This window comes from Stenella coeruleoalba (assembly GCF_951394435.1).
Source record: "Stenella coeruleoalba genome assembly, chromosome: 1".
In the NCBI taxonomy this organism is placed as follows: domain Eukaryota; kingdom Metazoa; phylum Chordata; class Mammalia; order Artiodactyla; family Delphinidae; genus Stenella; species Stenella coeruleoalba.
In genome coordinates this window covers 4,582,643-4,606,139 of record NC_137169.1, presented here as the reverse complement: position 1 = coordinate 4,606,139, position 23,497 = coordinate 4,582,643, and the positions used below count along the sequence as shown (strand labels likewise).

General features: G+C 48.9%; 1 protein-coding gene across 1 annotated transcript; it reads left to right on the top strand.

Annotated features, from left to right (window-relative positions):
• Positions 1–465: 465 nt before the first annotated feature.
• NOL9 (nucleolar protein 9) lies at positions 466–21,389 on the top strand. The gene is made up of 12 exons (XM_079918512.1): positions 466–838; positions 1,659–1,878; positions 2,400–2,527; positions 5,798–5,933; positions 6,057–6,153; positions 6,692–6,789; positions 12,865–13,026; positions 13,215–13,512; positions 13,882–13,993; positions 16,200–16,377; positions 17,690–17,823; positions 18,425–21,389. Exons 1-12 carry the CDS (start codon positions 479–481, stop codon positions 18,572–18,574), a joined length of 2,073 nt encoding a protein of 690 aa, XP_079774638.1. The 5' UTR covers positions 466–478; the 3' UTR covers positions 18,575–21,389.
• The last annotated feature ends 2,108 nt before the right edge of the window (positions 21,390–23,497 follow it).

The window sequence follows — 23,497 nt, the reverse complement described above, 5'->3', positions numbered from 1 at the left end:
GTATCCTGAAATTGAAATTCTGAGTAAATCATCCCGATTTCGCCTTGTTATAAACAGGGTTGCTCCCTTCAGCTCAAAGACAAATGCATGCAAATAGACTGGTTTTGTTTAAAACGTCAATCCTGGTGCTTTCTCTGCAGGAAAAAAAAATCCTAGGTGGATTTCCGGAGAGGTGGCCTTGGACTCAGGGTATCTGACTTTCCCTCTCCAGGCAGCCGGGGTGGGGCTTTTGCATAATGTAAATGGAGCCTTCGTTGGGACACCCGGCCTGGGTGTCGCCCCAGGCGGCCCCCAGATCCGCGCCCCCCCGCCCCGCACCGCGAGAGGGCCAGAGCCTCCAAGGGGCCGGGTGAGGCCCGGGGGCGCTGCCGAGGCCGCCGGCAGAGGACGCCAGCGACTCCCAGGTCGCTGGACGGGCCGCGGGGGCGGAGCGACGGGATCTCGCGAGATTGTCGAGGAGCAGGCGCCGGTGGGCAGCATGGCCGACTCGCTGCTGCTGTTTAAGAGGGGTCCTTCTCGCTCCACGTGGCTGCGGGCCCGCAAGGCCCGGCAGCACCTCATCCTCAGCTACCGGCCCCGCCGCCGGCTCGGGAGGCTGCGCTGGCGCAGCCGAAGGCGCTTTCGGCGGCGACTGCTGCAGGCCCAGGCGGCCGGCGTGGACTGGCGGGAGGGCGGCTGTCTGGTGTCGCGTGCGGCGGCGCCCCGGAGGCACAAGACCGCGGCCCCCAGCCCCCGCCCGCCCGAGGATCCGGCCCCGAGTTGTTCCGCGATCCTCCCCATCCCGCCTGTGCGGTCGGCCGGCTCGGGCCGCGCCGTGTTGCTGCTGCCGCTGGGGCAGGTAGGTCGCGCCCGGGGAGCCGGCAGGGCGGAGCGGGGAGGGTAGGGACGCAGCCCCGGGAGCTGCAGGCTGGGAGAGGCCCGTGTCCCCCTGCGGGTTCTTTGGACGCATTCCTCGGGCGGTGGTGCTGGGCAGAGCGTAACAAGGACCCTCCCGAGGGAATTCTAAGTCTTCGGGGCTGGAGGGACTTTAATAGTAATGATAATAATAGGTAGCATTTACCGAGTGCTTAGAAATGTCAGGCTCTAAGTGTTCTAAGTATTTGGGGCATGTGAACCCATTTAGTACCCATGCATGCTCTATGGAGTCATTACCGCTAGGAATGTTTACAGAAAGAAAGAATATAGCTTAGGTAACTTGCCAGAAAGCTATACAGCAGAGGTAGGTAGAGCCAGCAGTCAAACCCTGGCAGCCTGATTGCAGGGCCCCTGACGTTCACCTGAACGTTGGTCTGGGAGGTCCCCCGCAATACAGGAGGGAGATGAAAACCCCAGAACGGGAGAGACTCGGCAGGCGCTGGACATTTGTAAGAACAGGGAGCCAGGAGTACAGCAGAGCTGAGTTCAGGGGGCCCCCCCGGGTCAGTGTTCACCAGACTCTCTGTCCCTGTAGCTGCCATAGGATATGATCTTAGGTTAAAAAAATTAATATTTTAATCTATTAGTTTAAAATACTAGATAGTCACCTACAAGGTATTCTGTTACTTGGAAATCAGTCTCCTTTTGATGTCTGAGTAGCCAGTTAAGATCTTAGAAGTTTTCTGTCATTGGTAACAGAATCTGTAACCTCATTTCTTCCTTTATTTTTTCTTTCCCTCTAGGGCTTTACTTTTAGCGGGATCTGTCGTGTGACCTGCCTCTATGGCCAGGTGCAGGTGTTTGGTTTTACCATCAGCCAAGGCCAACCTGCCCAAAACGTCTTCTCTACCTATACCCACTGTCGCCTGACTATCAATGCAGTTCATTACTCAGTGCATGAGAAAAGCAAGAAGGAGATGAAAAGGGAAGCCCGAAGTTTGCTCAGATCTTATCTGAACCAAGGTAATGAAAAAAACTGCGTGATTTACTAAGGATGTATCATAATAAGGTGAATAATTTTTTTTTTTTTTTTTTTGGCTGCGCTGCCCGGCATGTGGGATCTTAGTTCCCCGACCAGGGATTGAACCCGTGCCCCCTGCATTGGAAGCGCAGAGTCTAAACCCCTGGACGGCCGGGGAAATCCCAAGGCGAATAATTTTCAGATGCTTACTATGGCCTAGAACTTGTACTCTTTACTGTATCTATTTAAACTCTCACCAGGGTCTTGAGAGTGAAGCTATTGTTTTCACGATTTTACAGATGAGAAAAGTTGCCCAAGGCCACACAGCATTTAGGTAGCAAACCTGGATTGACTTCTCCACCCAGGTGTGCTCCTATCATGCAATATGGCCTCCTGGAAAAGTCTCTCAAACATAATTCCTAGTCTCCAAAAGTTTGGAATTTAGCAGAGGAGAGGGAGGTCCTAAAGGGCATAGAGTTTAATGGCGTACTATTTCTAAGGTAGTTTATATCTCTCTTTACAGATGACAGATACTGTTTGATGAAGAATTTTTCTCCTCTGTGTTCCATTCTGTTGCTGGAACGTCTGAAAACCTCCACTGTGAACTTCATAATCAGCCATCCAGGTTTATCTTACGTTTTCGTACAAGAGGTAGAACCAGTTTTCATTCAGAGTTTTGCTAATTACTTTCACCAAAACAGTCAGATGACTATGTAGGATGCCCCTTTGGAAGATCAGTCTGTCTGTCACATTGTGCTGTAAGTCGTACAGAATGTGACATGTGTGTAAAGTAAAAGTAGTCAGTATAGAAGGCTATATCGTGAAAATTGTCTCTCCTACCCCCCTTAGCTTCATTCCCCAGAGAAAGTCATCGTTTTCTACTATAGTTGGTTAAATGCCTTTTGATATTTCTTCAGTGGTTATCTTTATATTTTTTTAACTGGTTATCTTTATATTTTGATTTACTAACTTGAGACAGTATGAATTTTCTCTAAACTCTGAATGAGAATGAGTAATTTCAGTGTACTTACACTTTATCCCATCTCTCTCTTCACCTCCAAATTTTTGCTGCCCTTAGTATTAATTTCCTGAAGTCGGGTCGGTCGCTATAATTATCTCCCACGAGCCAGTAGACCGAGTCAACTCTATAGGAAATCAGACAGACTGGGTGTGAGGTGTGAGTGCTTGGGTGCACGGAGACGGGGCGCTGTGGGAGGAGACTTAAATCTGCAGCTTAAAGATGCCTCTTAGACATTCAGCTGGAGATGTCAAGTGGGAGGTTCAGTGTGAGAGTCAAGTTCAGAGAGGAGGTTGGGAATGTAAATTTGGGAGCTTTCAGCAGAAGAGGGTTCTGGAGCCCATGAGACAGGATAGTAACGCCAAGGAGTTGATACAGGTAAAAACGAGAAGGTTCAGGGTCTGAGCCCAGAGCAACAAAGACTGAGCACAGCAGGTGGGCGTGGTCGGGGAGCCGCTGGAGGACCGGAGGCCCTGCTGCAGCTGATGGTGAGATGAGGCCTGAGAAGGGAACTTGGGTGCAGAATCACCATCTGGACAAGAGTGGTTTCACTGCATTGCTGAGGGGGCTGGCCTAACTGGAATGGGGTCAAGACCTGGGGAAGAGCGGAACTCAAGGGTTTAGTAGTAAGGGATTTTGCTTTTAGAGAGTTTAGCTGTTAAAGGGAAGAAAGAAATGAAACAGTGGTGGGAGGAGTGAACACGAACTAGAGAGTTCTGGTTTTTGTGCAGGTGGATGGAAAACAACCTCGTGATTGAACACGGCAGGTGGGAAAGATCCCCAGGAGAGCGCGCTGGTGCATGAGGGAGAGGATGGCTGGAGCGAGGTGGGGGATTGGACCGCGAGGGACGGGTTCTGGTGTCTGTGTGGAGGGTTGGCCTTAGGAGCAGAGGCAGTTCCTTCAGAGTGGCCGAAGGCAGTGCCTGGGACAGAGCCAGAGGCAAGGGGAAGGTCTCTTCTGATTGCTTCCCCTTACGCTGTGAAATGGTTCAAGGTTATCACCTAGGGAGTAGGAGGGGGTTGGAGGCTGGAAGATATGAAACAAGGGCAGGACAATGAATGAGCTCTTGTGTCATGTAAATTTAATCTAGTACAGAATCCAGCAGCTTGGTCGGAGCCATAGAGAAGGGAATGGAAATCCCTTGTTACCACGTGAATGTTTCAGATGCCACGATCAAACTCATTCTTTTTTCATTTATTTTCAGCTTTTGTTTTGTCCCTGCGACTTTCCCAACCAGCACTGTTTATCCTCCTTATGATCTTTGTTGGATAACTTTCCTTTCCACACTTACGCGTTAACACATTCTGGAATTATATTTTCATATAAGGCAAATAGTAAACTTTCGCTTATCTCATTTTATAAGATGTACTTGTTCTTCCCTCAGTGATTGATAGTTGAGCGGAGTGTAGAATTACAGGTTCACAGAAGTTTTCCTAGAAACCTTGAAGGACTTGCTCCACTGTTTTCTAGAATCCAGAATACCTGCTAGGAATCCTCACCCCAGGCTGATTCTTGCTCCTTTTTTTTTTGCGGCACGCAGGCCTCTCACTGTTGTGGCCTCTCCCGTTGCCTAGCACAGGCTCCAGACGCGCAGGCTCGGCGGCCATGGCTCACGGGGCTAGCCGCTCCGCGGCATGTGGGATCCTCCCGGACCGGGGCACGAACCCGTCTGTGTCCCCTGCATCGGCAGGTGGACTCTCAACCACTGCGCCACCAGGGAAGCCCCTTGCTCCTTTTATGAGGTCCTTCTCCTCAGGGTTGATGAATTGCATGCGGATGTGATCATGGGTGGGGTCTCTTCCTGGGTCCTCCCTTATTCCATCTGAGACCCACTTGCTTCTGCCAGGGCCCTGCTCTCATTCCTCCGGTGGCTTTCCTGTGGTTTCCTGCTACTTCTGCTAGAATGCCATCGGACTTCATGTCTCCACCTTCCACATCCTTTCAACTCTCTTTTTTTAAAGATTTATTTATTATTTATTTGTTTTTTGCTGCGTCGGGTCTTAGTTGCGGCACGTGGGTGGTTCGTTGCGGTGCGCGGGCTTCTATCTAGTGGCGGTGGGTTTTTCTTTTCCTCTCGCTCTCTAGTTGTGGCACGCAGGCTCCAGAGTGCATGGGCTCTGTAGTTTGCAGCACGCGGGCTCTAGTTGAGGCGCGTGAGCTCAGTAGTTGTGGCGTGCTGGCTTAGTTGTCCCACAGCATGTGGGCTCTCAGTTCCCCGACCAGGGCTCGAACGCCCATCACCTGCATTGGAGAGCAGATTCTTTACTGCTGGACCACCAGGGGAGTCCCTCCTTTCAACTCTTTGTCTTTTTGCTTGATGTTTTTGGAGACTGTCTTGACTTTATTCCAAATCACTAACCTGTTCTACAGCTGGCGTCTTCGGTTGAATTTTTCCTGTGGCCATCACTTTTTTTTTTTTTTTTTGCGGTACGCGGGCCTCTCACTGTTGTGGCCTCTCCCGCCGCGGAGCACAGGCTCCGGACGCGCAGGCTCAGCGGCCATGGCTCACGGGCCCAGCCGCTCCGCGGCATGTGGGATCCTCCCAGACCGGGGCAGGAACCCGCGTCCCCTGCATCGGCAGGCGGACTCTCAACCACTGCGCCACCAGGGAAGCCCCTTGTGGCCATCACTTTTAAATTTTCATGCATTTTCTTTTTCTCTGGAGTCTCCTGCAGAGGTGGTGGCAGCTTGGTAGTAAGCGTAAGCTATGAAAATAGAGACATGGACAGCTTCGGGAGTCAACAAGACTTACCGGAGGGTTGGATTTGGGGGGTGAGAGAAAGGGAGGGATCAAATTTATCTTTTGTAGCTCACAACTACATAAGTCTTATTAATTTAGAACTGGAGAAAAAGAAGTGTGCTTGTTTTCATCTTTTCTTAAAGTTTACATTGTTACTTTCAGATTCCAACTTTCCAGATTAACTCTGAGTATTTCGCCTTGAAATCTGTCGGCATTAGAAGAGAGAGAAAAAAAAACGGCCTTCGTTTAACCGAGAGTGCCTTTTCAGTCATGGAAGAGTTAGTCAGCATTTCTTGTGGTGAGTAATAGGTACCGATACAGTCTAGCGTTTATCCACCAAAGCCTCAGGGGGTTACTGTTGATGATTAGCGTCCTAAAGAAGATGGCTAATTTTAGGGGTCAATGTTTGTTTCACCTCCAGAAGAAGCAGACGGCTGCCCTGTCATTCTGGTTTGTGGCTCTCAGGACATTGGAAAGTCAACATTTATTAGATACCTGATTAACCAGTTGTTAAATAGGTAAGCGTATTTTTGACATATTGCTAGATTTTTGGCAGGAAGTAGGATTTTTGATTTGAGAAACTAGATGGGAATGCATCCTGACTCCTAAGTAGAGATTATATACAACCCTGCAAAGCCACTCAGCTGAGTGAGGCCGTCTGGTTATACCAGGTTTTGGGGTGAAGTGATGGCGCTCTCAGGTATACCCACCTTCCCTGTCGGTGAGCTCGTGGGAGTTGTCACTTGCTCTCTGAAAATGTATTTGTCCAAATCCAGAGAGTCAGGGTAGGGATAAATTCTGTTGTATTTTAAAAATAAAATGTTAAGAAAGGCAAAATTTTATCCACCTGTTGAGTGGACACTGTGGCCTTTCCTGCGTCCCATTTTCTCTTTACCGTCCTTCTGCTGTGTTGGTTGTCGTCTTCGGAGCGTCCTGCCTATGAGGCTGCATGGGGTGGATTATGCCTGTGCCTCACTTAGAATCTTTACAATCTGATTTACCCTTTGGGCACAGTGAAACTTGTTAAGATTTTCTTTCTTTCTTTTAAATTTTCAGTATATCCTGCATTGACTATTTGGAATGTGATCTGGGACAGACAGAATTTACTCCACCAGGTTGCATTTCTCTACTTAATGTTACAGAACCGGTTCTAGGTATGTATTATATACTTTTTAAATGTCTTGGTTTTATACAGTGCGAAAGTAATGATACAGAAAGTTCAAAGAGGGCTTCCCTGGTGGCGCAGTGGATAAGAATCCGCCTGCCAATGCAGGGGACACGGGTTCGAGCCCTGGTCCGGGAAGATCCCACATACCACGGAGCCTGTGCGCCACAACTACTGAGCCTGCGCTCTAGAGCCCACGAGCCACAACTGTTGAAGCCCACGCACCTAGAGCCTGTGCTCCGCAACAAGAGAAGCCACCGCAATGAGAAGTCCGTGCACCGCAACGAAGAGTAGCCCCCGCTCGCGGCAACTGGAGAAAGCCCGCGCATAGCAATGAAGACCCAACATGGCCAAGCAGCCAAGGATAGATAAATAAAATAAATAATAAAAAAAAGTATTGTTTAAAAAAAAAATTTCAAAGCATACAAAAGTATAAAATATAAAAAAAGAACATTCTCCCCCACTCCCAAACTCATGGTCTTCCCATAACTATTCCTCTAGCCTCAAAAAAACAAAAACAAAAACCCAATAAGACCTTTCTAGGGTTCCATTTTAGTAAGTGGAATTCCCATCCATTTTATTTTATGTAAATTGGAAACAGTTTTCAGTAATATTAACATCTTATATAACCCTATACAATGATCTAAATCAAGAAATTGACATTGGGGCTTCCCTGGTGGCGCAGTGGTTGAGAGTCCGCCTGCCGATGCAGGGGACACGGGTTCGTGCCCCGGTCTGGGAGGATCCCACATGCCGCGGAGCAGCTGGGCCCGTGAGCCATGACCGCTGAGCCTGCGTGTCTGGAGCCTGTGCTCCGCAATGGGAGAGGCTGCAGCGGTGAGAGGCCCACGTACCACAAAAAAAAAGAAAAAAAATTGACATTGATTTAATACTGTTAACTATTGATATAATACTATTAACTAATCTATAGGTCTTTTTTCAGAATTCATCAGTTATCCTACTAATATCCTTTTTATATTTCAGAATCCAAATCAGAGTCCCACATTGCCTTTTTTTTTTTTTTGGCTTTGCCTTGAGGCTTTGCAAGGTCTCAGTTCCCCAACCAGGGATTGAACTCTGGCCACGGCAGTGAAAGCCTGGAATCCTAACCACTAGGCCACCAGGGAACTCCCACACTGCTTTTTTTTAATACAAAAATATACATAATATGAGATTTATCATTTTAACTATTCATGTGTCCAGTTCGGTGGCATTAAATACATTCCTAGTGTTGTGTAACCACCACCGCTATCTACCTCCAAAACTTTTTCACTGTCCCAAACTGAAATGCTATACCTGTTAAACAGTAGCCCATTCCCCACCCCAGTCCCCCACAGCCCTTAGGTACCGCCAGCCTACTTTCGGTTCCTATGAATTTGCCTAATTTAGGCACCTCATATAAGTGGAATCATGCAATATTTGTCCTTCTGTGTCAGGCTTTTTTCACTAAGCATAAAGGTTTTAAGGTCTGTTCGTATTGTAGCATATGTCAAAAGTAATTCCTCTTTATGGCTGAAAATTATTCCATTATGTCACATTTTGTTTATCCTTTTAACTGTTGATGGACACTTGGATTGTTTTCATTTTCTGCCTATTGTGATCTTGAACAAAGTAGTTGTGGTGTGCAGGCTGTGGAGCGCGCGGGCTTAGTTGCCCCAGGGCATGTGGGATCTTAGTTCTCCAGCCAGGGATGGAACCCGTGTCCGCTGCATTGGAAGGCGGATTCTTAACTACTGGACCACCAGGGAAGTCCCAATTTTTGTTATTTTAATTATGACCTTTCTTGTGGATGCGAAGTGATATCTCTTTTTGGTCTTGATTTGCATTTCCCTAATGACTAATGGAGTTGAGCATCTTTTCATGTGCTTATTGGCCATTTGTACATCTGCTTTGGAGAAATGTCTAGTTTAGTCCTTTGCCCATCTTTTTAATTAATTAATTAATTTGTTTATTTTTGGCTGCGTTGTGTCTTCGTTGCTGCACGTGGGCTTTCTCTAGTTGCGGCGAGGGTGGGCAGTGCACGGGCGTCTCATTGCAGTGGCTTCTCTTGTTGCGGAGTGCGGGCTCTAGGTGCGCGGACTTCAGTAGTTGTGGCACGGGGGCTCAGTAGCTGTGGCGCATGGGCTTAGTTGCTCTGTGGCATGTGAGATCTTCCCGGACCAGGGCTCAAACCTGTGTCCTCTGCATTGGCAGGTGGATTCTTAACCACTGCGCCACCAGAGAAGTCCCCCTTTGCCCATTTTTGAATTGGGTTCTTTGTTTTTGTTGAATTTAGGAGTTCTTTATATATTCTGGATGTTAATTCCTTACTTCTAGGAATTTTGTCAGTTTTTGCTCTAACACTTAGGTCTTTGATCCATTTTGAGTTAATTTTTGTGTATGATACAAGGGAGGGTCCAACTTTGTTCTTTTGCACGTGCATGTCCAGTTTTCCAATATCCGTTTGTTGTCCTTCCCCCACTGAGTGATCTTGGCACCCATGTTGAAAATCATTCTGGACTCTTTATTCTATTCCTTTGGTTTATGTCTGCCCTTAGGCCAGCACCACACTTTTAATTACTGTACCTTTGTAGTAGGTTAAAAGTTGGGAAATGGGAGTGCTCCAACTTTATTCTTTTTCAAGATTGTTTGGCCTTTTGGGACCCTTTGCAATTCCATATGAATTTGAGAATAGGCTTTTCCATTTCTGGGGAAAAGGCTATTAGAATTTTGATAGGGATTGTTTTCAGTCTGTAATTTTTTAGGTCTTCTTTAATTTCTTTTCTTTTTTTTTTCATATTTGTTTATTTATTTTGGCTGCGCCACGTCATAGGTCTTAGTTGCGGCACACGGGATCTTCCTTGCAGCATAGGGTATCTTTAGTTGCGGCATGCAGACTTTTAGTTGTGGCATGCGAGATCTAGTTCCCCGACCAGGGATTGAACCCGGACCCCCTGCATTGGTAGCACAGAGTCTTACCCACTGGACCACTAGGGAAGTCCCTTTTTTTTAAAAATAAATTTATTTATTCATTCATTTAATTTAATTTAATTTTTTTTTTGGCTGCATTGTGTCTTTGCTTGCATGCCGTTTTTCTCTAGTTGCTGAGAGCGGGGGCTACTCTTTGTTGCGGTGCGCGGGCTTCTCATTGCGGTGGCTTCTCTTGTTGCAGAGCACAGGCTCTAGGCATGCGGGCTTCAGTAGTTGTGGCACACAGGCTTCAGTAGTTGGGGCTTGCGGGCTCTAGAGCGCAGGCTCAGTAGTTGTGGCGCACGGGCTTAGTTGCTCCGCGGCATGTGGGATCTTCCCGGACCAGGGCTCGAACCCGTGTCCCCTGCATTGACAGGCAGATTCTTAACCACTGCGCCACCAGGGAAACTCCCTTTTTAATTTCTTTAAGCAGTATTTTACCTCCTTGGTTAGATTTATTCCTAAGGATTTAATTCTATTAGTTATTGTAAGTGGAATTGCTATTCTAATTTCCTTTTCATATTGCTAATTGCTGGTGTATAGAAGCATAACTGACTTCTGTGTTTTGATCTTATGCCCTGTAACTTTACTGAATTCCTTTATTACCTCTAGTAGCATTCTTGTGAATTCTTTGGGATTTTCTATATATAAGGTCATGTCATCTGTGAATAGAGATAGTTTTATCTCTTCATTTCCAAGCTGGATGCCTTTTATTTCTTTTTCTTGTCTGGTACCTCTGGCTAGAACCTTTAATACAGTGTTGAATAGAAAGTAAACATCATTTTCTTGTTCCTGATCTTGGAGGTAATGCGTACAGTCTTTTACCATTAAGCAAAATGTTAGCTGTGGCTTTTTCACTTTACCTCTGTCAGGTTGAAGAAGTTGTCTTCTATTCCTAGTCTGTGAAATGTTTTTTATCATGGAAGGATGTTGGATTTTGTCAAATGCTTTTTCTGTTCCTGTTCAGGTAATTGTGTGACTTTTGTTAAGTTGATTTTTAAAGGAAGCAGACGGTATCACATTAGGTTGCTAGATATATTAGCGATTTAACACGCTTTTAGTCAGTAAGAATTTTTAAATACATTTACTTTATTTTAACAGCTTTCTAAAAAATACGTGTTTAGGTTGGGATAGGGAGGGTGGGAGGGAGACGCAAGAGGGAGGAGATATGGGGATATCTGTATATGTATAGCTGATTCACTTTGTTATAAAGCAGAAACTAACACACCATTATAAAGCAATTATGCTCCAATAAAGATGTTAAAAAAAAAAAAATGTTTAGGGGAGGCCCCTAGTGACCTAATGTTTAGGATTCCAGGCTTTCACTGCCATGGCCTGGGTTCAGTCCCTGGTCTGGGAACTGAGATCCTGCAAGCCACACAGCGCAGCCAAAAAAGAAAAATTGTTTAGACTTAGCTCTTTAGCTGTTTTCGTTGTTCCTCTTTTACATTTTCTCTACTTCATTTAATTTTTTTTCCTTTTTTATCCCTTAGTATTTCAGTGGGTATTTCTAAAAACAAGGACACTGCTGTGTAATCATAGTACAACCACCAGAATCAGGGTAGTAACATTTGCTACAGTGTGGTTACTCGATTTTGTCCACTGTTCCAATCATCTGTGTAGGCCCAGTGTGTACTTACAAATCTTTAGTCCCCTTTAGTCTGGAACAGTTCCTCCGGCTTTTCTTATCTTTTATGACCTTGACAATTCGAAGGGTACGTTTGTAGGCTCCGCTGTGGTTCGATTTAGAAGTGACGCTGTTCTCCGTGTGTCATATCAACATGCTGTCAGTTTGTCCTGTTGCCAGACATGTTAGCTTTGATCAGTTGGTTAAGATAGTGTTTGCCAGGGTTTTCCACTCTCACTAGGTGTGCTATTTTTATCTTCTTCTGGGTGTCATTTCTTCTAGATCCTCTCCGTGGACAGAGTTAGGGAATGCGCATATGCTTAAACCCACGCATGTCATGTATGTACGTATATATGTGTGTGTGTGCACAGATTTCTGTGTCTGTCTCTATCTGTCTGTTTATTAAGAGCCATGAGTTTGCACTGATCTTTTTTTTTTTTTGGCCATACCACGTGGCTTGTGGGATCTTAGTTCCCTGACCAGGGATCGAACCTGGGCCCCCTGCAGTGGAAGCGTGGAGTCCTAACCCCTGGACCGCCAGGGAGTTCCCTGCACTGATCATTGCGATTCTAATCTAGCGCCCAGGGTTCATTCTAGGTAGCCTTCCCCCTTCCGTATTTGTAAGTTCCTTCTCTGATGGTAAGAACCCTGGCTGCCATTATTCGCAGTATATTCACATATTTGCTCAGTCCCCTTGTATTGGCTCAGTCCCTCGACTACGCAGGCCACCCTCTCTGTTGTGGGCTGCCCCGAATCCCCTGGCCCCGACCTGGAGGGGAGCCTCGCCAGCTCTTTCCCAGGCGGCCTCACCCCAACCGCATTGACCAAGGCCCTTGCCCCGCCAACTGTGTTGCGATGTCGTCCTGGCCACCTGTCTGCTGTGGGCGCTGGCCCCAGCCAGAGGGGATGGACAGACTGCTGTTGTGATTAGGGAGTATCAGCTCTGGAGCTGGACCACCTGAGTTCAAGTCCAGCTGATTTCTACTAGCTGTGCGACCTTGGTCAGGTTAATCTCTTTCTCAATTTCCTTGTCTGTAAAAATGGGGGAAAGTAATGCTTCCTGTCTCACAGGGTGTTTATGAAAACTAGAGACTGTGTGTGTAGCATACGTAGGACACAGTACTGTAGTCCAACAGGTGACTGCTGCTGTTACTAATCGTCGTTTCCTTAGTGTGTAAGCCCTGTAGGGATGTTTCTTCAGTTCACAGAAATGTCCTAAGTTTCTAGGACAATGCCCAGCATTCAGTAGGTGTCCAGTAAATGTTTGTTGAGTGAGTGGCTGTATTAGGACTTAGTTGGGGTTAACTGTGTACGTAATCGTGAGCGTGTCTTTGTATGAAGTTGAAAGCTTAGACTTCGAAAGCTATTCCTAGTGGTAGGACGGGCTCGGATTTCCTGAGGAGCTTCGTCAGTGACGATGGCTGGACCAAAACCCTCGCCGCCTCTTAGGTTCTCCCAGATCGATGACGCTCATCTTTATCGTCTTAGGACCACCTTTCACCCACCAGAGGACACCCCAGAAAATGGTCTATTATGGGAAGCCTTCTTGTAAAAACAGCTTTGAAAATTATATTGAGATAATAAAGTATGTGTTCAGCTCCTACAAGAGAGAGTCCCCTCTTATCGTCAACACGATGGGCTGGGTGGCAGGTAAGCCCGCCGAGGCGCATGGGTTGGACGGGAGGGTTGGGCAGTGGGGATAAGTGTGTGGTTTCCAGACATTAGTGCCGAAGCCCGGTTTTGGGGCAATTCCTTGTCTCAGAAGCAGTCCAGCTTTTTGCAGGAGTGCATCGCCTCTCTGTGCGCTAACTGTGCTCCCGTGGTCTCCTTCCTCGTAGACGAGGGTCTCTTGCTTCTTATTGACCTGATCCGACTGCTGTCGCCCAGCCACGTCGTTCAGTTCAGCTCCGACCGGGGTAGGTACATGCCAGACCTCAGCCCAAGCTACGTGGACAACATGGACGGCTTGTACACAAAGAGCACGTCCAAAGTCAGAAACAGAGGATTCCACCTGGCAGAATTTGCAGACAGTTTAGAATTTGCTGACGAAGAAAAGGAGAATCCACTTCTGTTTACTGGATTCAAACTGATGTCCGTTAAGTCGGAGTTTGTGTCTGGAAAAACTCCAAGAAATAGGTAAGCAAAGCGTCATGGCTGGAGAAGTTAGTTTTCTTCAGTCTTACAAGGCCTTCTGTCCTCAATTCCTTCAAAGGAATAGTCCTCTAAAATTTTTCAGATCTCTGTCACAGCTATCTATTTATGAAGGAGAGTCAAGTTATTTTCTGAATGGTTACTTTGCCAGTGGAAACATCCAGAATTGGCTTCCAGGTCTGCTTGCCAGGGCCTTTGACTTGAAGGATTTCCAGGGGGGTTATGGAAGGGCAGGGTCTGCAGATGCTAAGGTTGGAACGTGGGCTATGTGCGTAGAATCTGTGTGATGTCTCTAGTGGGAGGTGGGCCTGGAAGGTTAAATCTCTGTTTACCTCGTTGTGATTTCCTTTTCAGAGAATCACATAACAAAGTCCTTCGCGAGTTGGCAGTGCTGAGTTACCTTGGCCAGCTGCAGCCCCCAGTGCCAAAGCCACTGTGTCCCTTACATGGTCTGACACCCTATCAGGTGATCTGAACGCTTGGAATTGTCTTTATTTGGGTTACTTAAACACGCCCGTACCTGTGTGCCAAGAGCACCTGGACCACTTCATAGCGCCTCACTCATTTAGTCCTCAGGGCAGCCCTGTGGTGTAGATTTGGTGACTGTCCCCGCTTTACAGAGGGAGCTGAGTGATCCAGTGTGAGTGGCACAGCTGGCCACAGAGCCAGGCAGCCCAGCTCCAGAGCCGAGCTCTTCACTGCTGTGCTGGGCCTGGCACTGGGATTACGCCCTGGCAGCCCATCTCCGCCCTTGCACTGACGGGCTGGGTGCAGCTTGGGCTCTCAGCTGGGAACAGCGGTGCCAGACCTCGCAGAACGCTTGTGCGGGCTTCATGAGTGCTCACAGCAGGGCCTGGCGCCCGGAGAACACTCCTAAGCTGTTTCACACATCGTCGCACGTAGATTCTGGCACGAGGGTATATGCATCTTGGATTCCAACCTCTGAAGAAGTTCATTTGGGAAGAAACCACCATAACGTTAGGATTCCAAATGATGACAGAATGAAACAGCAACAGGTAGCATTTCTAAGTGCTCACCCTGTGCTGTGCTCTCTCCTAAGCCTGGGTTAACTCCTTTACTCACCGAGGCGCTGTTATTATCCGCACTTTACAGACGGCAGAACTGAGGCCGGGGGCACTGAGTCAGCTTGCCCAAAGGCCCATAGGAAAAGTCTGGGCTGGGACTGGCGCCCAGGCGGCCTGACTCTAGAGCCCAGGGTACTCAGCTCTGCTGCGTGGCCTGTGCAGCGCTGAGCACCCGCTGTGCCGCGCGCTCTGCCGAGCACATTACCTGGGGTGGCAGCCTGCCGGGGAGGTGCTGTTATAGACCCCGCTTACAGTGTAGAAAACCGGGCACAGCCAGGCAGACACACTGGCCTGAGGTTGCACAGGCAGGGGCTGTGACCTGGGGGGCAAGGATGCGATTCCTGAGCCTGATGGAGAGATTGGCTCCAGGCTTCCATGTCATCTCCACTGAACAACCTAAGGCAGTTGGTTTAATGGAGTTTTGGTTGATTTACTGCAATTTACTCACTTGACGATGCTCTATAACTGAACGTGAAACTTAGCTGCCAGTAATTTAAACTGCCTTTTGTTACAAATTCACATTTGTTTTTTAAACAATTTTTTTTAAATTTTATTTATTTGGCTGTATTAGGTCTTCGTTGCTGCGCAGGCTTTTCTCTGCTTGCGGTGAGTGGGGGCTACTCTTCATTGCCGTGTGTGGGCTTCTCGTTGTGGTGGCTTCTTTTGTTGCAGAGCACAGGCTCTAGGTGCACTGACTTCAGTAGTTGTGGCAGTCATTCTTAATGACTGCGCCACCAGGGAAGTCCCCAGAAAAGCATTTTGTTATACATATTATTTAGGCTTCAAAAACAAATGTGAGGGGGACTTCCCTGGTGGCACAGTGGTTAAGAATCCGCCTGCCAATGCAGGGGACACAAGTTTGAGCCCTGGTCCAGGTAGATCCCACATGCCGCAGAGCAACTAAGCCCGCGAGCCACAACTACTGAACCCGCGCGCCACAACTACTGAAGCCCAAGTGCCTAGAGCCCGCGCACCGCAACGAAGAGTAGCCCCCACTCCTTGCAACTAGAGAAAGCCCATGTGCAGCAACAAAGACCCAACGCAGCCAAAAATAAAATTAAAAAAAAAAAAGTTTTTCTACTTTAAAAGTTTGAAATTACCCAGAAAGTTACATGTTAAAAGTAATTATTTACCTCATGCTCCGGGAATGCAATCCATTTTTCTTATTGCAATAATTAAATTAGGGAGTGAATGGAGGCTTTTTCTCGCTGAATGGATTTTTACTTTCTCCCATCAGGAGACCTCAGTGAGGGGTTTCCATAGTCTCCCTCCGTCAACTTCGGCTCATGTAGGATGTCTCCAAACTTGCATCTCATTGTGTCTCTGTAGACAAAGTTCCAGGCATTCAGTTTAGATTTCTAGCAGGTATTGCTGGTATACAGGAGCTTTGTTTAAGTTTCCTAGGTTCTCTGTATTAGAACGGTGAAGCACTGAACAGATGCTGGTTGGTGTTCGCATTCTGTTTAGATATTTCTTGGTAGGTGGTTTGGCAGATAGAACGTCAGATAGCTGGTGAGTCGACTTGTAAAAATTAAAAGTAGTCTTTCAAGTAGAATTCATAGAGGGGGATGCGCATGTATCTTTCAGGTCCCTTTCAATGCCGTGGCACTCCGGATTATCCACGCTGATGTCGCTCCTACCCACATATTATACGCTGTGAACGCCAGCTGGGTTGGGCTTTGCAAGATCCTGGATGATGTCAGAGGATATGCAAGTGGGCCCATCCTGCTTGCCCAGACGCCCATCTGTGATTGTTTGGGGTTTGGTGAGTCTGAGAGGGACACTGTCTGTAAACCTACTGAAACTGACCCGCTTCTTAACTGTCGATGGCTGGACTTGACCTTGTCGCCGTCACTTGGCTGGCGTGGCCAGCGAGCTTAGCTTCTCTGTCTTCTGTATAGCGGGCTCTGCGGGCTGGAGGGCAGGAAAGAAGCGGTCCTTTCTCTGCTTCTCCTCCAAGATTCCTAAGGGCCTGGTCACGGCCTCCTTCTCATCTGACATGTTTTCCGTGGGCCCTCCCACCCACTGCTGGGGCTCTGAGTCCATCTTAGGCTGACGTCCGTGGGGCCTCTCCAGCACAGCGGCGCATCGGAGCTCCAAGCCCGTGTGAGCGCGGCACTTCTCCGCTTGGATGTCTCGCTGGCACCTAAGACTTGGGTCCCAAACTGAGTCCTGATAGGTCCTTCTACCCCTTCCCTGATGTTCTCCCCAGATCTCCTCCCAGCCCACACCATCCCCAGTTCCCAGGCCATGAACAGTCCTTTGAAGATGTACTCTGGTGTTTGGGTTAGGCCCCTGGGTCCTCCTTGGCACCCCCTTGCTTTCATTCTCCACATCCAGCCCACTCGCAGGCCTGGTGGTTTCGTTTTCAGAAAGTCAGACTCCTCCATCTCACCTCTTCTCACCACGCCCGTCTCATTTCTTGCCCTGGACTAGTGGAAAAGCTGTGTAACTGGACTCTCCACGGTCAGGGGCGATCTGAGCACATACGAGATCACACTGCATCCTGGTGCGTCCCTTCGCACAGGTCCAGCATGTGGACCCAGCCTCGTGGTGCCTGGCAGCCTTGGGTCCCTGCGTCCCTCACCAAACCTGCCTCACGTGATCGTCCCCCGGCTCACTGAGATCAGTAACTGTCAGTGTATACTTCTGGAAGGGGGCTGGGCCTACACACCTCAAGATTAGCAGAACCCTCAGTTAATATGTGTTCTTGATTTATACAACACTGAACTTCTCGAAAGCATTTCCACAGAACTCGTATGCTTTAGTACAGACCGTAAAGAAGGGATTGGTGGTGGGGAGAGGCTGAGTCATCTTTGCATTCCCCACTGGTGGCTTTCTCCCTGGCCCAGGTGCGCCTTAGTTAAGACAGTGTAGGACTTGGGTTTCTCACAGCTGAACTAGGAGAAGGGTACCAAGAGTCTTCAGATATTCACATATGCCACTTGGTATTTTTAAAGCAAAACACAGTTGAACTTGAAACTCTTATTTTAAAAGCCATTCTACAATTCTGAGTGGTGGGGAAGTTTGATATCTTCCAGAAAGGGTGATTTTTGTGTGTTTTGTGTGCTTTCAAGGAATTTGTAGAGGGATCGACATGGAGAAGAGGCTTTACCACATCCTCACTCCTGTGCCCCCGGAAGAGCTAAGAAACGTGAACTGTCTGCTGGTTGGAACCATTTCCATTCCACAGTGTGTTCTCAAGAGCCAGGTGAGTACGGCCCCCGGGGGCAGCCCTGGAGCTCGCTGGCCGTGTCCACAGTGGGGGCCTGAGTCGGGGCGAGAGTCACGGGGGAGCAGGTTATTGTCTGGGGAGCTCACACCCCATGGTGGTGTGTCAGCGTGGCCTAAAGGTCTGGGGCCCAGAGTCGCCATCACGCACGGCCAGGAGCCCCGTGGTGGAGCCGACATTGCAGACGTGCGTGTGGGAGAAAAGAGCAGAGGTGGCGTCCCCATGATGAGCCCTCCCTGAAGACAGTCTTCAGGGGTCCCCGTGGGAAGGCCATGGAGGGTCACGTTGGCCAAGGGCATCCGTGTGGCCCCAAACCAAATGGCAGGACCTGCAGGCAGCTGGGGAGGCACCAGTGTCCCCCTCCCCACCGGCTCGTTCTGCCTGTTTGAGAGAGAAGTCCCCACCCCCATTCTCATGCTGTTTGATGTGTTTGTGGGGTTGAATTGTAAGTGGGCCCTTCCAGGGGAGCGGAGCCGAGTGTCTTAGGAGTGAGAGGACCTTCCTCAGACTCTCACTTTTAACACTGTCTTCCTTCCATCTTCGCTGGATTTGAAGTATTTTCTCTGTGTTTCCATTTCAGCGTGGGCTCGAAGGGACAATACCTTACATCACAACAGATTATAATTTTAAACTTCCTGGAGCATCAGAGAAAATTGGAGCAAGAGAAGTTGAGGAAACACGTAAAGAGAAATTACACCCCAAACCTAAATTCTATCGAAAAACAAACTGATCCTGATGTTCTTAATCAGGGAAGGACCTTTTCTTCCGAGAGCTTGACTCTGTCTCCAGGCCGGCGCCAGCGGACCGATGGGGTTCTGTGGCCACGAACGGAACGGTGTGCTGACGTAGCACAACGCTGCATAACTCATGGATGTGTTTAGAGTACATTTAAGTCTGTTCTTAAGTCGACATGACCTAGAGGTTTGCCCTGGTCTTCTGTTTTATTTTCTAAGGGAGTAAAGCAGCAGGGGAAAGTTTGTGCGCCATTGAAACAGAAAGAACATGGTAGATTCCTCATAAAGCTTTTGCCGGACCTGGTTGTTGGCATCTGGATAAAAATAGAGTAATGGGAGCCACAGAAACGTCCTAAGGAGGAAGGCAGTCTGGCCAGCAGGATGGAGGGCGTAGCGGAATGTGGTGGCGCCCTGTGGTCCTTCCCCCGGGGCGGGGGGCGTTCCCATCCCTGCGCGTTGGATGCTCTCCAACCCCGTCCATGCGTGTGGGCCAAGGGTTAAGCCTCTGTTTGGTCTGTTAAAGTTAATCAATGTTTCAGAGATAAAAGTTTGACTCCAGAGCCCTTCTTCTTCTTCCTTTTTAAAATCTGATGCTGAAAAAATGCTCTCAAATCCAGGAAGCCTGTCTTGGGGCCTCTTTAAAACCAGATTTGTCCTAATTGACTTCACATCTGAGATTAAAAACGCACAGTGGGCAGAGCCGGACACTAGGCTGTTCGGAAGAAGGACCGGGGGAGCAGCTCATGCTCTTGGGCTCGGTGGCTGGACCTGAACTCTGTGTCAGTGATGGTGCTGTTCTCCCAGGGGGCTTTGGGGCCAACGATGGAACTCCATCTTCTTCCTGGTGGTCAGGATTCTTTAACCTCCCAGGTTGGAAGTGGTTTTGGTAAACAATCCGGACAGCCAGGTCAGGTCACCATTTCTGCGTTTAGGACATTGAGGTAGCCTTTCAAACTGGTGGTGTGAATTCCAGCTTCCTAGCAGAATGTGTTGAAGGACAGCTATTATGATGTGTGGGTTTTAATGTTTACGTTCATTTAAACCGTTGACTGTCATTGTCTTAAGTACTCACATGGCTTCTCATCTCATCTTGTAGAGCCCTTGTCACCATCCAGGATCAGGTGTGATACCCTAGAGACCATTTAATGTCTAGCTTCCTTTTTTTTGCGGTGGGAACCATTTAATTTGCATACGGAGACTTGTATTTACTGTGATTCTTTCTACCAGAGGAACAAAGGGGGCCCTGCAGGAAGGGCTTCTTTTTTAAAAAAAATTTATTTATTTTTTTATACAGCAGGTTCTCATTAGTTATCCATTTTATACATATTAGTGTATACATGTCAATCCCAATCGCCCAGTTCATCCCACCCCCCCACCCTAATGTCTAGCTTCTTAGTTGCTTCTTATTTATATCTAAATTTAACTTGTACATGGTTTTTTTTCTTGGCCTTGCAAAGACTATTAACAGACAATCCACCATCAACTTTTTGCCTCCTTCCCAAGTTCCTGTACCTTTACAATAATACTGTAGGTCTTTAGCAGCAAGTGGTGGCCCGTCATTTGCGTTTTCATTAAATCCAGGCTCGCTTTTAGCCTGTTTCCTGCTGGCCATTAAGGCTGCGGGCTTCAGTCCCCATCGGTAAAGAAAACAAACGTTGCCGCTAGAGGGAGCTGTCAGCCATTGGTCAGCTGGCCTTACGGAGGCTGGAGATGGCCTGGCCGAGGAGCCCACCTAGGCCTCTGTCAGCATCCAGAGATGCTGGAGACAGGGCGCTGTGGTCAGCTCCAGGTGTGCCAGTCAGACTGGCAACGGCACAGCCACCTGGTGTGTTGGATTATCAGTGGCGATGGTTTGGGCTTTCTGGCATTTCCACTGTCTGTGATGGCTCAGGACGGGTAGTGAGAGTTCTGCGTTGGAGATGCTCTTAACAAGAACTCAGTCATTTCTGTGTGTGATTTTTAAAGCAGTCCATGCTTATTTTAAGAAAATTAAGCTGCCGCTGCCGCTCCTGGGGTCCCTGTGACAGGCGGGTCCTCACCCTTCTGGGCACTCAGGTTTCTGCCCGACAGACGGCGAGAGGACCAAGGGACGTGGGACGATGATTATTAAAGCGTCTGGTAGTTGTTTCCCTTAGATTTGGTTGAGGCCATGTCGTGGTTAAGGCAGCAGGCTTTGATGTTGGAGCTCTGAGTTCATCTTCTGGCTGGGCCACTGGCTAGCAGTGTAGCTCTGAGGGCGTATTTAACCTGAGCCTGTGTCCTCTAAGATGGGCGGATAGCGCTTCCCTCGGGGCCCCTGCGTGAGGAGGGCGAGAGGCGTGTCTACAGCAGGCGAAGCAGTAACTCTTAGCATGCGGCCTGTCTTTAAGGGTTGAAAATCCAGAAGGCAGGACCACGATCGTATCCCTCACAGTCACACTGGGACAAAGCAGAAACTGTCGGCACCGGAAACCACCTTACCTGGCGGGCCCCGGGCAGGTTTCCCTTAACAGCATTCTTCCTGCTGTGGGTCCTGCCCAGGGCTCCGGAGAGGAAGGTCCCAGGGCTTCCACCGATCACCCGCTCCTGGGAGTTTCTCATAAACCCTGCTAACTGCTTTTAAAATTGTGTGACCAGTTCACCATGTAGGAAATGATCCTGAAGTCCCCACCACGGACTCCCTGTGGATGCTGGGATGCTGTCTCGTCCAGTGTTTTTCTAAAATGCACGTGTGTGTTTGTTTTATAAAACTGGTGTCCAACTGTATGTGTGGTTTCTATCCAGCTCTTTTCACTTAATATGTGAACTTCTGTATCATTAAATATTTTTGAGAATGTGAATTTAATTGTGTGATTTTCTTACGTACATAGATAGACCATTTTATTCTCGGAAATTATTTAAATGTTTAGTAGAAATTATGGGGAAAACATCAAAAGGGGGTAGTGAAATCTGGGCGCCATAGTGGGGAAGACAGGAAACCCCAGCAAGTGCCCGGCACCTTTTCTCTGTTTCAGTATTGAGCGGGATAAACTCCAGTGGGAGTTCATCGTCATTTTTCCTTTTGGGGCCCATGTATGTAAGTTAAATGGTTTCTGGACTATCTTTGAGAGTATATTAGCAGGGAAAAGAATTTTGCTCCCAGAAGAGTTCAAATAGAAAGAAAGCTAGCCAGCCAGCCGGGGGTCTGTGTCTGTAACCGCCTCTCCGAGAGCGAGAGCTCAGCCCCTCGGCCCTCGCTCCCAGGGTGGGGCCTGGTAGAGGCAACGAGACTTGGCTGACAGGCCAAGCCTGAACAGTGGCTAAAATAAATATGGGGGCCATCTGTGCAGTAGGGGAAGAGCCACGTGAGGTAGGGCCTCCAGAAAGCCTTGGCTGCGTTAAAGTTATTTCCAGGGCTTTGCCAGGAAAAGAATGGGGCAGAGGGTGGGCCGCGGGGTGAGGGAGCAGTCTGAAAGGAGCCGCACTTGGAGTTGAGGGGCAGCAGGTCCAATCTGGAGATCCCGGGAGCTGAGTAAGCAGTCTTGGGAATCGGCAAACAGCCGAGCCAGGCAGACAATGTGTTGGGCTGGGAAGCCAAGGGTTGCCATGGCGACTGGCCCCGATGCTGCTGTGCTGCTCAGCGGACTGTGGCTTGGGTTTTTCTAATGCTTCGGACCTGGGCTTGTCTCCGGGCTGTGCATGTCGGCCGGGCAGGAAGAAGCCACCACACTTGCAGGCCTTCCTCCTGACCGAGGAATCCAGCGGGGGGCTGCTGCTGGCTGTTGGCATTGCAGAGACGAGGGTCTTCGTGGCACTGCTTTCTGGGAAAGGAGGGAAGGCACCCTCTGAGGCAGCCAGCGGTGTGAGGAGTGCGTGCCAGGGAGCATATGGGTACTTGGGGATGGAAAATCCAAGGGGAGGAAACCACCGGCAAGGAAACAGTGCAAACCGCGGCCACAGAGTCCATACGTTCAAATATACAGCGCCCAGGGGGCCTGTGTCGGAGAAGAGAATTGGCAGGGCTGAGAGCTCGGTGGTTTTCTGTGCAGACGATTCAGCTGGAGAAATTAAGGTTGGGGCTGAGTCTGGGAGAAGCCCTCCAGTGTTGGGACTGCAGCTGGGCAGAGAGGGACAGGGACTGTGGGTCGAGCACGTGGCTCAAGGGCCAGGCAAGGTGCCACCACCCCAGAGGTCAAACATGAATTCAGTCCTGACAAAATACGGGTCTCCACCTCGCGGCTGGCTCAGCCTTCGTCCAGGAAGCGGTGAGTGTGTTTTCTTCCTCTTCGGTCCAGAAAGGAGGGTGGACGGCAGAGTGAGAAGAGATTTTGTGGGTCTTGGAGGGGCTGCTTGGTGAATTCGCCTGGGCCCTTTAAGAACCCCTCCTGCAGGCTGGCCACATTTTCTCCTTCACAGTGATTTAATGAATTTGAGAGCGTGGAAGACAGGGGTCGCCCGGTGAGCGTTAGCCATCATCTCTGATCTAGGTGCAGATAGTGTCCTGTCTTCTGAGAAGGCAGAGGAAGGAGGCTTTCGGTTTCAGCCTTCCAAGCCCTGAAAGAAGAAAGAACAGGGTCCCGAGTGAAGAGATATTCCACTGGCAGCTGCCGCGGAGGGGCCAGTGGCGGGGTCGGGGGTGGGGGGAAGCTGCTCCCCAGCTTCCTCTCCTGGGAGGTGGAAGGTCGGGGTGGGGAAAGGGGTCCCCAGACCTTGAAACCTTCAGTTTTGTGCATTAAAGTTGTGTCCCCCTTGCCAGGATGGTCAGGGATAGGTTCCCAACCGTGTTTGTACGTCTCTCAAGAAGGGCTGTGAAATGCCTCCTAAACCGTCAATATTTGTAAGTTCACTTTTGATTCGTGCCATGACGCGTTTTGGCAGAGGGGGTCAGGAATGGCGTTCATGGAATCAAACAGCCTTCCAGCGCCCCAGAATCAGAGACCTGGCCTGGAAAACACCCCATT

Bases quoted from the DNA above. Each gene is read 5' to 3' on its own strand.
- NOL9 (XM_079918512.1), top strand. From the start codon at position 479: ATGGCCGACTCGCTGCTGCTGTTTAAGAGGGGTCCTTCTCGCTCCACG. The intron at 839-1,658 runs GTAGGTCGCGCC...CTTTCCCTCTAG, and splicing joins TGCTGCTGCCGCTGGGGCAG to GGCTTTACTTTTAGCGGGAT. The intron at 17,824-18,424 runs GTGAGTACGGCC...TTTCCATTTCAG, and splicing joins AGTGTGTTCTCAAGAGCCAG to CGTGGGCTCGAAGGGACAAT.